The sequence below is a fragment of the Pseudorasbora parva genome, chromosome 2 (genome assembly GCF_024679245.1).
Source record: "Pseudorasbora parva isolate DD20220531a chromosome 2, ASM2467924v1, whole genome shotgun sequence".
Classification (NCBI taxonomy): domain Eukaryota; kingdom Metazoa; phylum Chordata; class Actinopteri; order Cypriniformes; family Gobionidae; genus Pseudorasbora; species Pseudorasbora parva.
In genome coordinates, this window is record NC_090173.1 from 5,026,105 (window position 1) to 5,041,427 (window position 15,323).

General features: G+C 39.1%; 1 protein-coding gene across 3 annotated transcripts in view; it reads left to right on the forward strand.

Moving 5' to 3' along the window:
- LOC137049854 (ankyrin repeat and fibronectin type-III domain-containing protein 1) overlaps positions 1 to 15,323 on the forward strand; it is a 34,510-nt gene that overhangs the window by 18,288 nt on the left and 899 nt on the right. For all 3 annotated transcript variants that reach the window (XM_067428584.1, XM_067428593.1, XM_067428601.1), the window contains exons 12-17: positions 8,317 to 8,538; positions 9,152 to 9,318; positions 9,403 to 9,568; positions 9,943 to 10,108; positions 12,495 to 12,661; positions 14,108 to 14,276. In XM_067428584.1, coding sequence (XP_067284685.1) covers positions 8,317 to 8,538; positions 9,152 to 9,318; positions 9,403 to 9,568; positions 9,943 to 10,108; positions 12,495 to 12,661; positions 14,108 to 14,276 — 1,057 coding nt within the window. The remainder of the gene's footprint in view (positions 1 to 8,316; positions 8,539 to 9,151; positions 9,319 to 9,402; positions 9,569 to 9,942; positions 10,109 to 12,494; positions 12,662 to 14,107; positions 14,277 to 15,323) is intronic.

Genomic DNA, 15,323 nt, shown 5'->3' on the forward strand with positions numbered 1-15,323 from the left:
CACAGCCAGGTATGTTGTCAGGATCCACAGCCCTGCGTGGGTTGATCTTAGAAGGGGTCTTCCTTACATCGGCTGGAGGCAGTCAAAGAGCCTGATCATTTGGGGCAGTTTCTGTGCAGGTGTGTCATTCTGCATTTCAAAACATGTATAGAACTGATTAAGTGCATCTGGAAGATTTTTGTCGTCAACAGAGGCCTGTGGCTTGTGGGGGCTTGTAGTCAGCGATGGTCTGAATCACTGTGAAGTGATTATTGATTTTTTGTGCATATGACTGTTTTGCATTTTTGATACCACAGGACAGATTGGCTCTCGCTGTATAGGTATCTTCTGATCTAAATGCTTCATCTCTGATCTTTAGCAGCCCACAAACCTCTGCTGTCATCCATTCTGGTTGGCACGTGTGGTGATGGTCTTGGTGATTCTCACATCATCAATGCACTTTTTGATGTAGGCACTCACTGTTTCAGTATACGCAGGCAAGTCTGTGTTGTTGTTGTAGATGTTTGCCTCTTTAAACATGTTGAGGTAGCATCATCCGGTCATACTGTAATGAGTTTTTGAACCGGTTTGATGAGTTTCAGATGTGGGTTGTATGATGGGATTAGCATAACAGACATAGGGGTGAGGTTCAGCTTTGTACGCATTTTTCTCTTTTGTGTAAACTAGGTCCTTTTTGCAAAGTTCACATGTTGGTAAAACTTTGGCAAAACTGTCTTTAAGTTTGTGTGATGTCAGCAGATATGATGCAAAAGGCATCAGGGTTTTGACTCTACCGCAGCATTGTTACACCATTCTTTGTTGATGTACACACACAAGACAACCCCGCGAGTCTTGCCAGACAGTGATGAGACTCTAGTAAGTTAGCCCGTGCAGCTGAATGGCGGAGTCCTGGATGTTCTCGTTTAGCCATGTTTCAGTAAAAACAAACACACAACACCCTTGTCTCATGCTGTGTAGACTCAGGTTTAACTTGGCTTTTCTGAGTAAACAAGGTATATAATATGAATAGTAGGCTACACATTACTAGATTTTTACAATTAAGACATTAAGTAAAGTTAACTAAAAAGCTTTAGAATCACTGTTGGATTTTACAGTTTATAAGACATTAAGACACATAAAAAACATGTATTAGCTGGTTTCTGGTTTCAGTGTGTAATTTAGCACGTTGCATTCATATTCTAGGCTTATCTTCTTGCCTGTAGAGAATGCATCATCAATAATGTGTGCCCTCCAGTATTACTCTCTTAATGCATAAAACCATGTTAAGTGCTTTCATATTGAGCGTTTTAGAACATCCCTAATTCACCTATAACTTAAATTAGACAAACTTAACATAAAACATATGAGTTACCAAGACTCTCTAAGCTCTGTTCTGGAAATATTAAAGGGTTTGTTCCAGAGGTGGACAGTAACTAAGTACATTTACTTGAGTACTATAATTAAGTACACTTTTTGAGTATCTGTACTTTAAATGAATATATTTTTTTCTGGTAACGTATGACTTTTAACTTCACTACATTTTAAAGACAAATATCATATTTTTTACTCCACTACATTTCTATCAAGGTCCTCGAAGTCGAAAGTCATTTCTGTAGCAGCTCTGAAAGTCAGTGGATGATTTTTTTCTACTCTCCTTCTCTTGTAGGTGAAGTTCAATGATTTACCAGCATTTTCTTTTTAACACTGATTTATAGTTTAGAGCAAAATGGAAGAAGACGGATGTCAAAATGCTCATTTTGGCAAGTATTCGCATGAACAAAGTTGATTATGTCTTAAGTGAAGGTAAACAGAATATCAGATGTGTATCAGTGTATTGGATCCGTGCATTCGGTCTTAAAGTGACAGCAGCTTTATAATGAGCGTTGTAACTTTTCTACAAGTATTTAAATGAGTTTAAGTTAGTCGTATGCTAGTATGTCAGATGGAGCGTCACTGACTGGCTTAAACCATGATGGCATAATGTGCATTTATACAACTATAATAAAATAATGCATTGGCATAAAAAAGGAAATTTACTTTGGATACTTAAGTATTTTTTAAAAAGAAATACTTCTGTACTTTTACTCTAGTAAAAATCTTTTTTTACAACTTTTACTTGTAACGGAGTAATATTTGACCAGCAGTACTTTCACTTTTACTCAAGTAATAGAGTTGTGTACTTTGTCCACCTCTGGTTAGTTCACCCTAAAATGTAAATGATGTCATTAATTCCTCTCCCTCATGTCGTTGGACACCCGTTAGATATTAGTGTTGAAATCCGATGGCTCAGAAAGGCCTTCATTGCCACCAATGTCATTTCCTCTCTCAAGCTCAAGCGTCGTAAGTTCACGTAAGGGCCCAGACGGAAGACAAGAATAAAGTTAAATAAAGCCGTTATTTCGGTCTTTTTGTGCACGAAAACTATTCTCGTCACTTCATAAGATGATTGTAGAGCCGCTGTAGTGAGATGAGCTTTGTAACGACGTCTTTAGTGCCTTTATGGGTCTTGAGAGAGGAAATGACATTGGTGTCAATGAAGGCCTTTCTGAGCCATCGGATTTCAACACTAATATCTTCATCTGTGTGTGAAGATGAACGGAGGTCTGACGGGTCTGGAACGGCATGAAGGTGAGGAAATAATGACAATTTTCATTTTTGGGTGAACTAACCCTTTAACTAATATTCCCACAGTGTCCCATGAATCAGAAGAGATGAGTTGGGTTTAAATAAAAAAAGAAACAACAAATACATGTATATGTAAAAAAAAGTCAAACCTGAGGAAATCTGTCTTCCAAACCGCCAACTTGAGTTGTTTTCAACTGGAGATCATAGAGATGTGGCTTGCTTTCTTGAATTCTTCTGCTGTAGTCTTTTTGCTACGGTGGGCTTATAAGTATCCTCATGTTAGACAAGATGTTCATGTCAACCAATGAGAAAAGATCTGTGTGTTACGGAGAAAACGGACACCTGCTCTATCTTTCCAGTAAATCACATGACTTTCAGAAAAAAAGACCATAGTCAGCTCTTTCCCCCAAAGACAACTGTAAACAAAATGTACCGTAGAATTAAAGCGAATTTAACAGTAAACTGCAATATACAGATTTAAACGCATTAAGATGAACACTTTCTGAATATAAATGAATAAAAACCAAGTCAAGGGTGTTGCAAGTAAAGTAATTCAGTCTTCCAACTGTTAAAATCTTTAAAAAATTACATAGCATCACAAAATATCCACAAAAATGAAAAGCCATTTTAAGACGTATTCTGAGTAGAACATAAACTTTCAAATTAAAAATTAAAAACAGATCAACAGATTTTGATACAGAAAATTCTCTTGTTTGAGCGTATCTTCTATTATACTAAGAATATTCCACCAAAAGACAACTTAATACACATTGAAAGTCCGTTGAGCTTCTGAGATGAGCAAAAACACATACATGAGGGTTGACTTGTTCCTCTTCTCCGAGATCTTTCCACTTGTTTTGCCTCTGTGCTTGTTGTATCTGTCTTGGCTCCAGCGAGTGCTGTGATTCCAAAAAATATCTGCACAAAAATACAAGACATTTGAAATATAAAAATATAATACAATTGAATTAAACTAGCCACTATGCAATAAAATCAGCATTTGTTGCACTACGTATGAAGTATTAATTCCTCACCCTCATGTCGTTCCAAACCCGTCAGACGTTTGTTAATCTTCAGAACACAAATGAAGATATGATGAAATCTGAAGTAAAGTAATCCATGACTCCAGTGGTTTAGCCTCCTCAGTTTTATTAAGTGAAAAAAAACAATTTACAACTTTTCTTACAAAATATGAATCTCCAACGTACATTTATGAGAGCACCACGACGCATGCGTGTTGTGTTGACACGAGAGCGCACATTGTTGCGTAAATGCGCGTTGGAGATTCATATTTTGTAAGTAAAGTGGTAAATTACACAATTACACAAAGGTATGAAGTCACAATCACCTGACCCTTGACTATCTGCTGGGTTCACCTGAAATTAATAAATATAAGCAATAATGCAACCTACAATACAACAGTATTTCAATATAAATTTAATCTAAAATACAACAGCTTATTAATTGATTTACAATAGAATTAACCCTTGTGCACTGTTCGATTTCTGTGTACACCCTTTATGGAGCGGGTCAAATTGACCCTAAGTGGATTCAATACAATTCCTCAAAAATGAAAACAACAAAGATTTAGGTACAAACTGTAAACTTTTAATATCAACATTTGTCAAATATTCCAATATAAATATATCTCAAGATATGATTTAATAAAAATGTTTTTTAACCATTTTTTAAAAAAAAAAATGGAATTTTTTTTTCAATTTTATTTTTTACAAAATTTGAAAATAAATAGTATGCTGACATACACATTTTTTTTAAAACATCATAACTGAACACTTAAATGTAGCTGTATAATGAAAATATGTACTTTTTCTAAGTTGGCTGTTTTGTAAGCTCATTTCATAAAGTCAAGAATTTACTTCTAACATGATGAGCACACAGCAAGTGTGTGCTTTCTGCATATGAATTTCTTGCACTTCACACACATGGTGCTGGTTTTGCTGTCACGCTTAGATGGGCACGCCTCACATCTCTTCATTTTTTTCCTAAAATCTGTGTTCACTCCTTCATTTTCTGTGGATCTGACTCCAGATCCACCTGCTTGCACTGACTCAACCAAAGCTGCATTGTGGGAAAGCTCATTATTCACTCACAGGGGAGTGAGAAACAAAACAGAACAAAAACATACATCAAATAAATGTTTTTTTATTCATGTTTGGCTCTGTGAAGCTGCATTCAAAAATCCTACATAAAAGGTTTGGTTAAATGTATCTGAGTGATCTGTTGGGTTTGTATTTAATCAGCATATCTGCGATGTATTGAGGTCCTAGCTCATTGAGTGATTTATTAACAAGTAGTAGAACTTTAAAATCGATCCTAGATGTAACTGGAAGCCAGTGTAAAGACCTGAGGACTGGTGTGATATGGTCATATTTTCTGGTTCTGCTCAGAATCCTGGCAGCAGCGTTCTGTATGAGCTGCAGCTGTCTAATGGTCTTTTTGGGAAGGCCAGTGAGAAGGCCGTTACAATAGTCCACCCTACTGGTGATGAAAGCATGAACCAGTTTCTCTAAGTCTTGCCTGGAGACAAAACATCTAATCCTTGCAATATTTTTCAGATGATAGTATGCTGATTTAGTTATTGCTTTGACATGACTACTGAAACTCAGGTCTGACTCCAAAATCACTCCAAGATTCCTGACTTGATTTTTTGTTATCAGACCTTTAGCCTCAAGATACGCGTTCACCTTGAGAATTTCATCTTTGTTTCCAAATGTAATGATTTCAGTTTTGTCTTTGTTTAACTGAAGATAGTTTTGGCACATCCAGTCGTTAACTTCATCAATGCATTTGCACAGCGAGTCAATGAGGCTGTAGTCATTAGGTGATAGTGCTAAGTAGAGCTGGGTGTCGTCAGCATAGCTGTGGTAAGCAATATTGTTCTTTTTCATTATTTGGCTCAGTGGCAGCATATACAGGTTAAACAGGAGAGGTGCTAGAATAGACCCTTGTGGGACTCCGCATGTCATGGATGTCCACTCAGACTTATGGTCTCTTATACTCACATAATAACCTCTCCCTTCTAAGTATGACCTGAACCATCTGAGGACCATCACAGAAAGCCCGACCCAGTTTTCCAGCCTGTCTAGAAGTATGTTGTGGTCAACAGTGTCGAATGCAGCACTGAGATCGAGTAGAACCAGAATTGATGTTTTGCCTGTATCAGTATTTAAGCGAATATCATTTATAATCTTTATGAGCGCTGTCTCTGTGCTGTGATGCGGTCGGAAACCAGATTGAAAATTGTCAAAGAATCCGTTTGAGTTTAAGAATTTGTTTAGTTGATTGAAAACAACTTTTTCAATGATTTTGCCTATGAAGGGGAGATTTGAGATTGGTCTGTAGTTGCTCAGTATGGAGTTATCTAGATTTCTCTTTTTCAGAAGAGGCTTAACTATTGCAGTTTTAAGGGCGGTTGGAAAAGTCCCGTAGAGAAGTGAGGAGTTCACCACTTCTAGGAGATCTGCTTCCAAACAGTTAAACACACTTTTGAAAAAAGAAGTGGGGAGTGCGTCAATGGCGCAGGTTGATGTTTTAAGATGCTGTACTGGGTCTTCTAAAATTTTACCGTCAATTGTTTCGAAGTCAGACATAGTAATTTTCCGAGGGTTTGGTCTGATCTGACTGACCGCAGAGCAACTAGAGGATGTGCTGATCGCCTTTCTGATATTTTTGATTTTCTCGGAGAAGAAGGAAGCAAACTCACTGCATTTGCTGTCTGAGAGCATTTCTCTGGGAATGTGACTCGGGGGGTTTGTTAGTCTGTCTACAGTAGCAAAAAGAGTGCGCGTGTTGTTTATGTGTCTGTTTATAATATTTGAGAAGAAGGTCTGTCTAGCTTTGCCTAGTTCAACACTAAAAGCATGAAGGCTGTCTTTATTTTGTCTTCTGCCACATGCGTTCAGATTTCCTGCATTGTCTTTTCATTATTTGAACTGCTGTTGAGTTTCTCCATGGTGCCTTTTGTTTGCCACTCTTTTTCCTGACTTTCAGAGGAGCAATATCATCAATTACACTCTTAACTTTTGAGTTAACCCTTAAAGACCGAGACAGCCGCCTGCGGCTAAAAATAACTATCATTCTAAAATGTTTAATAACATTTAAACCGCAAATCCAATCTGTATGCTGTAAACTGCGCCATAAAGAGGAGAATCCGCTTTCCATAGGTATAATATGTCTCGCGATTGATCATTCAGAGGCTCCGTAGTCAGCGTGGATGCGTCATAGAAATATGCAGCATTGATTTGTCCAGGAAACACACGTGGGTTGTTCCCCTGAGCCAAACAGAATTATATTTTTATCATTAGTCCCACCCCCCCATGCCCAGATTCGTTGAAACTTTCATCAACTCAACCAATAAACACAGTGTTTGGTCTTTTGAACCACCAATCACGCTTCTCTGAAAAATGGACGTGAAAGTGGGTGTGAATTTGCAAACCAAACAGAAATAAACGTGTGCAAAGCACTCTCTCTCAGAGCACAGCCAGTATATTTCTCTATTTGTATGTAGTTTGTGTTTTACACAATTTTCACTATTATATTTTCCTCAATTTGTGTTTGAGAAGATTATGTGCAGAGAGGTTGAAATGTCCGTTTATGAGAATAGCCGCCCACATGTAAACGTAGCCTCAGTATATTTTATTTCACGGTTTGTCACAACTTGATGTATTGTTTGCGTTTGTTTTTCATGCTCAAATTATAATATATTTCTCTGAATGTTTGTTTCAGTGTTGTTATAATATAACAATCTTTCTATTTACTTTACTACTTGAACTTTTTAGGACACATTATCAGTAAATAAAATACACCTGTTTTCACTCAAGAACCTAGAAATGCCTAGAATAATGTTATAATAAATGGCTATAACTTGCTGAGGGATTGTTACATGTAGACAAAATTTCATCTTGAAGTGTTAAACAACCTAATCGTCTAACTTTCTAAAGGAAAAAATCCAAACTTCATGAAATTCTGTTCGAGTTCACAGTAAAAACATCACATTTTTGCTGCCGTTTTTCTTGAAATTATATTAATTTAATCCATTCTCAGAATAAATGAATGTAAAATTGGGACATCAAATGAGCTAGATGGAAACTTCAGGTTCTCCTGTTAGCACTTGATGCTAACTGCTAGAATGGGGGAGAAAAACAAAAAAAGTAGAGGCACGTCAGGCGCCCCAAATGTTCTCGGTCTTTAAGGGTTAAAGGAGTCAAGGAGAAAATCAACAGTCTGCAGAGATGATTGGTGTTAGAGATAAAGCCTTCATAAACAGCACATTAGTGTTCTCATTTAAGAAGAGACAGATCTAGCTTCAACGGCAGGAGAGATTGATAATAAGTCGCTCCAACACACTTTTGTTTTGCATTTGTATTATTTAATGTTTTTAAATTTGTATTATTTTCTAAATGTTTTTTTAAATGTCTACACATTTTATCTTTTTTGTTATTTTAGTACTTAGGTTAAAGTAAGGATGCATTTTATATTTTATTTCAGGTGTTTTATGGTTGTACATTAATTAATTTAGCAACTCCTTTTATCCAGAGCGACTGGAATGAGGAATAGAGGCGATCGATTAATCAGAGAGAGGTTATAGACACGAGACGCGCGAGTGAAACGGTTTCAGTCAGCGCTCAGAATAACTCGATGTGGAGGAAGAGTTCACTGTGACAGTGTGTGTGTGTGTGTGTGTCTGCGCAGGCGTCCGTGGGCTGTGTGGATCTGGGGCAGGTGTACTTCGAGCCACTGAAGGACCGGCAGGGGAACGTGCTGCTGCTGACCCTGAGAGAGGTCACGACCCCGCTGAGCCCGTCTGACCCCGCGCTGCACTGGGCTCCGGTCAGCAGACTGGAGAAGAACCAGATCCAGACGCCGCTACTGCCCGAACCCACAGCCGTCGAGCTGCTGACTGAGAGACTGCGGGTCAGAACACACACACACACACACACACACACACACACACTCTACTGCCCGAACCCACAGCCGTCGAGCTGCTGACCGAGAGACTGCGGGTCAGAACACACACACACACACACACACACACACTCTACTGCCCAAACCCACAGCCGTCGAGCTGCTGACCGAGAGACTGCGGGTCAGAACACACACACACACACACACACACACACTCTACTGCCCGAACCCACAGCCGTCGAGCTGCTGACCGAGAGACTGTGGGTCAGAACACACACACACACACACACACACTCTACTGCCGGAACCCACAGCCGTCGAGCTGCTGACCGAGAGACTGTGGGTCAGAACACACACGCACAGTCGCACACACACACAAACCTACGAAATATCAGTAAAGTTAATCACACACAAAGTGTTTTGGGGAAATGTCGCCCTCTGCTGTCATTAAAGTATCTAAACAATGGAAGAAAAAAAAGATAATTTACATGAATAAATTATGACAATGACAATTTTGGCTGAACTTTAAAATGGAGATTGGTTTAATGTTATTTTAGTGTCAGCTCAAATGATTATGGAGGCTGATAAGTGAAGGTGTGTGTGTGTGTGTGTGTGTGTGCAGGAGACGCTGGCGTATCACCGCAGGAGTCAGCAGAGAGCTCAGCGTGGCCTGTATGTTTGCGTCCTGAAGCTCTGCAGCTCCGTCAATCAGCTGCGCGTCCTGGTCTCTCAGAGATTACCCAGCATGCCCTTCAGCTGCCGCGTCAGAGACCGGCCGCACGTCTCACGGTAACACTCAGAGATTCACTCACTTACACACACACACTCTTTGACGCTCCATGATGCTGAAATAACCAGTGTGTGTGTGTGCAGGGAGGAGTGGGCGTGGCTACAGAGGCATGCGGTGGGCGGGGCCTGTGGCAGCCGGGAGGGCGGGGCTGAAGCTGTGATTGACAGCTCAGGTGTTGAGGATTTCGTGAAGGCTCTGAGATCTGCGGTGATTCAACTGCTCACCAAACTCAACGTCCCACTGGAACGGGTAACACAACACACAAATAATTTACCTGTTTATATGAATCATTTACCTGTTCAAAAGAATCATTTACCTGTTCAAAAGAATCATTTACCTGTTCAAAATAATAATTTACCAGTTCAAAAGAAAAATTTACCTGTTGCAAAACAATCATTTACCTATTTGAAAGAATAATTTAATTGTTCGAAAAAATCATTTACCAGTTCAAAAGAATCTTTTCCCTGTTAAAATGAATGATTCGTTCACCATGATCAATCTTTGAGATGTTTCAGTTGAAGAATCATTTATGTCTAAGGCGATTCAGAAGGTTTGGATCAGTTTGAGGGATTGGATCATGTTAATGCGTGTGTGTGTGTGTGTGTGTGTGTGTGTGTGTGCAGGCATGTGATTACCGCGTGTACACGCAGGAGTTGCTGCAGGCGGGTGATCAGGTGTCTCTGCTGCTGCTGCTGCCGCCCAGTGAGGAGTTGAGCTGCCGCCGCTGGCCAGGAGAGGGAGACCTGGAGCCGCACGGCCTCACTGTCCCACTGCACATGTTTGAGCTCGGTAAGAAACTCCCATCAGCCACTGCTGCGGCTGCGGCTGACACACACACACACACACACACACACACACAAACTGCAGACACAGCCGGCTCACTGCTCTTAATATACTGTGATCTAATGCTCATATACCATAATCCACTACACAACACAAATGAATAACACAAACTATTAGCAAAACACCCTAAGAACATTTAAAACGTATTTATATATACAAACCCGATTCCAAAAAAGTTGCGACACTGTACAAATTGTGAATAAAAACAGAATGCAATGATGTGGAAGTTTTTAATTTTCAATATTTGTATGGAGCTAGAAATATGACAAAATTATCTGAATTTGAATTGTATAAATCTCAATTATTAACAAGTGTAATCTAATAAAATTGAATATTATGTTGCATTTTGCATAGTTTTGAATTTGAAATTTTCACTGTTGAATATTGAACATTTGAAATCGAACACATCTGAAATGTTTTTATGTCGAAATTGTCTTGACATGTTTCAGTGTGTCATGACATTTCAAAGTGTTTAAACTGAGAAAATGTATCATTTTAAGGGAAAAATAAGTTGATTTTAAATTTCATGGCATCAACACATTTAAAAAAGTTGGGCCAAGGCCATGTTTCCCGCTGTGTCATCCCCTCTTCTTTTTATATCAGTCTGCAAACGTCTGGGGACTGAGGAGACGAGCTGCTCAAGTTTAGGAATAGGAATGTTGTCCCATTCTTGTCTAACACAGGCTTCTAGCTGCTCAACTGTCTTAGGTCTTCTTTATCGCATCTTCCTCTTTATGATGCACCAAATGTTTTCTAATGGTGAGAGATCTGGACTGCAGGCTGGCCATTTCAGTGCCGGATCCTTCTTCTACACAGCCATGATGCTGTAATTGATGCAGTATGTGGTCTGGCATTGTCATGTTGGAGAATGCAAGATCTTCCCTGAAAGAGACGACGTCTGGATGGAGCAGATGTTGCTCTAGATCTTGGATAGACCTTTCAGCATTGATGGCCTTTCCAGATGTGTAAGCTGCCCATGCCACACACACTCATGAACCCCAGACCATCAGAGATCAGCTTCTGAACTGAGCGCTGAGAACAGCTTGGGTTGTCCTTGTCCTCTTCAGTCCGGATGACATGGCGTCCCAGTTTTCCAAAAAGAACTTCAGATTTTGATTCGTCTGACCCCAGAGCAGTTTTCCACTTTGCCACAGTCCATTTTAAATGAGCCTTGGCCCAGAGAAAACGCCTGCGCTTCTGGATCATGTTTAGATGTGGCTTCTTTTTTGACCTGTAGAGTTTTAGCCGGCGACGGTGAATGGCACGGTGGATTGTGCTCTCCAATGTTTTCTGGAAGTATTCCTGAGCCCATGTTGTGATGTCCATTACAGTATCATTCCTATATGTGATGCAGCGTCCAGTCTGGTTTTGACCCTTGACCCTTACACACAGAGTTTGTTCCAGATTCTCTGAATCTTTGGATGATATTATGCGCTGTAGATGATGATAACTTCAAACTCTTTGCAGTGTTTCTCTGAGAAACTCCTTTCTGATATTGCTCCACTATTGTCCGCCGCAGCATTGGGGGAATTGGTGATCCTCTGCCCATCTTGACTTCTGAGAGTCACTGCCACTCTGAGAGGCTCTTTTTATACCCAATCATGTTGCCAATTGACATAATAAGTTCAAATTCTTTCCTCCAGCTGTTCCTTATATGTACATTTCACTTTTCCGGCCTCATATTGCTACCTGTCCCAACTTTTTTGGAATGTGAAGCTCTAATGAAATCCAAAATGAGCCAATATTTGCCATATTAGACATGTCAAAATGTCTCACTTTCAACATTTGATATGTTATCTATATTATTTTGTGAATAAAATATAAGTTTATGAGATTTGTAAATTATTGCATTCCTTTTTTATTCACAATTTGTACATTGTCCCAACTTTTTTGGAATCGGGTTTCTAAATATAATGCAGTCATAATAATGATAAACTTTGTTTGATATAATGACTGCCTAGCAATGCCCTGGCAACCACTCAGAGCCCCATAGCAACAACCTTGCTACACACTAGAAACCACCCAGGATACCCTAGCAACCGTCTAGCCACCACACAGAACACCTTAGCAATCGCCTAACAAACACCAATAACACCTTAGCAACACCCTAGCATCCAGCCATGATACCCTAGCAACCACCCAGAACACCTTAGCAACGCCATAGCAACCACCCTTAAAGCACTTTTCATGCACCTCATCAATACAAACAATACAAACTAAAGGAATACATGAGCATGCAAGAAATAAAATTATATAAAACAAAATTCAATATTATCTAAATGCCCAACCTCAAATGACACTGTGTGTGTGTGTATGTGTGTGTGTGTTGCAGTGCACCTGTGGGTGTATGAGCGGGACCTCCTGTCTCAGTTCTGTCAGCTGTGGATCCGGCTGGAGCTGGACGTCCGTCTTTCCCAGCAGGCCCTGAGGGAAGCTTTGGACAGCAGTGAAGTCACGGAGGCCACGGAGAGACTGGCTCACGTCACGCAGCTCGCACAGGTATGTGTGTTTACTTGGCTTCACACACACTCACGCAGACATGTCACTCACAGGTGTGTGTGTGTGTGTGAGTGTACAGTATTACACACGGTCTCTCTGACTCGGTCCACAACTGGTTTTCTTCTTATCTCACTGGGAGAACTGAATATGTTGCGTTAGGAGAAGCTACATCCCTGTCACACAATGTCACCTGCGGTGTCCCTCAAGGCTCTGTGCTCGGACCCACCCTGTTCATACTCTACATGCTCCCCCTTGGCCGTCTCATCATCCGGCATGGGATTTCTTTTCACTGCTATGCTGATGACACTCAACTTTACTTTAGGACAAGTTCATCTCCCTCTGCTGACCTCACACCATCCACTTTGATCACTTGCCTGGATGAGATAAAGGCGTGGATGAAGCAAAACTTTCTGCAGCTAAACAGCTCCAAAACTGAAGCTATCCTAGTCGGCACTCCACTTCAGGTCCAGAAGTCCGTTATCACCAGCATTGCTTTCTCTGATCAGGTCATTCCTCTTTCCACTTCAGTCACCAATCTGGGGGTCAGAATGGAATCACAGCTTACTTTTGAAGCGCACATCAAACACCTGTGTAAGACCTCCTTCTTCCACCTCAGAAACATTGCCAAACTTCGTCCCATTCTATCACAGGCTGATGCGGAGAAGCTTGTCCACGCCTTTATCTCCTCCAGGCTGGACTACTGCAATGCGCTCCTTATCGGCATCCCTAGCAAAAATCTCCAGAGACTGCAGTGTATTCAGAACAGCGCTGCTAGGATCCTCATGAGGGTGCGCAAACTTCTGGCTTCCTGAGCTTCCTGTGTCGTTCAGGATCGAGTACAATATCTCTCTCCTTTCCCACCAGTGCATCCATGGTGATGCTCCCTCCTATCTCAAGGAACTCCTCACCACACACACATCCACTCATAACCTGCGCTCTGTTTCGACTCGTCTTCTCAGGACTCCCTCGACCAATCTCCGTTCTATGGGAGATCGGGCCTTCTGCTCAGCAGCCCCCAGTCTGTGAAATGCTCTCCCTGACCACCTGCGGACTCCACAGACTGTGCTTCGAAAGGGAGGGGTGAGCTTTGGGCGGTTGCAGTTGTCAACCTCACCACTAGATGCCGCTAAAATTCACACACTGCACCTTTAAGTTTACAGAGCTCCTATAAGGTGACAAGGTTATGAAAATCATTAGATGGAGGAAAAATTATATTTCACAGCTTTTTCATCTGTCCACAGATGCTTTTAAACATGGTCTTAAAACCCATCGTTTTAGCAGAACTTCTGATTGATTTGATACTTCTTAATTTTTCAGTTTTATTTATTTTATTTATTTATTGTGTTGTTGTTGTTGATTGTTTTAAATCTGTAGCACTTTGAGATTTTGCTTAATATAAAGTGCGTTACAAATCAAATGTATTATTATTGTTATTATTCTTCTTAGAGTCTGTCTGCGCTGTGGAGAGAGAGCCGCTGGCTGATGGACGTCATTCACACGCTGCGCTCCAAGAGCTCCGAGGGGGCGGTGCCTCTGGGGCGGGTCATGACCTCCCGACCGCCAATCAGATCGCTCGCTGCAGAGGACACGCCTCCTTCACACACGCTCAACACAGGTGAGATCTGAATGACATCACGTGTGTGTCTGATGCTGATTAATGGTCACATGACACGCACGGCTAGAAATACAATATCATTTGTTTCTGTGAGTGTTTTATTTTTGATTAAATATAAGTAAATCATTTTAAAATAAACACTTTAATGATTTAATTATTAGTATAGCTGTTTTATTTTTAATTTTTGTATTTTGATAGTTTTTTTTATTTTAGAATTGATAATGTTTTATTATGTGGGATTTCATTTGAATTTCTATTATGATTTTATGCAGTTTAAGTACATTTTTATTTATTTATTTTTAATTTTAAAATGAAAATGAATTTACTTTTAAGATATATCTTTATAATTGTATTTATTTTTTGGTAAGAACTTTAGTTTGATTGATTTTTTTCTATTTTAAATGTATTTATTTAAATTTTAGTAAATGACTTTATAGATTTTACTGTTTTACTTATTTTTAATTTTAAAGTCTAATAAGTGTTATTTTGATTGTTCTTATTTATTAGTTTGTTTACTCTAAATGTATATATAATTAAATAATAAATAATATATAATAAATTAATGATATTTTTTTATTTTCGGTAAATACTTTTTTTTTCATCTTTAATGATTTATTAATTCGATTTTAGTACCTGTTTTTTATTGTTTTAACTGATATATTTACTTTAATTTGATATGGTTTGATACATTTTAATTTTATTTTTATCATGATTTTATGCATTTTTAGTAAGCGGTTCATTTTTATTTATAAATGATTTATTTACTTTAAGTATATATTTATCATTTCTAGTGAGTGAACTTTATTTTGATTGGTTTACATTTGTTTATTTTAATGACATATTTTTAATGAGTTTATAGATTTGAGTAACTTTTAACCTTTATTTGGATAATTTAGTTTTTTATTTTAAAATTATGTATTTAATTTAATTTTATATGGCTTGATCATTTTTTATTAAGAGGGATTTTATGCATTTTAGTAAGCACTTAATTTTGATTGTTTTTAATGTATTTATTTATTTTACTTTTTGTAAATGAGTTTATAGATT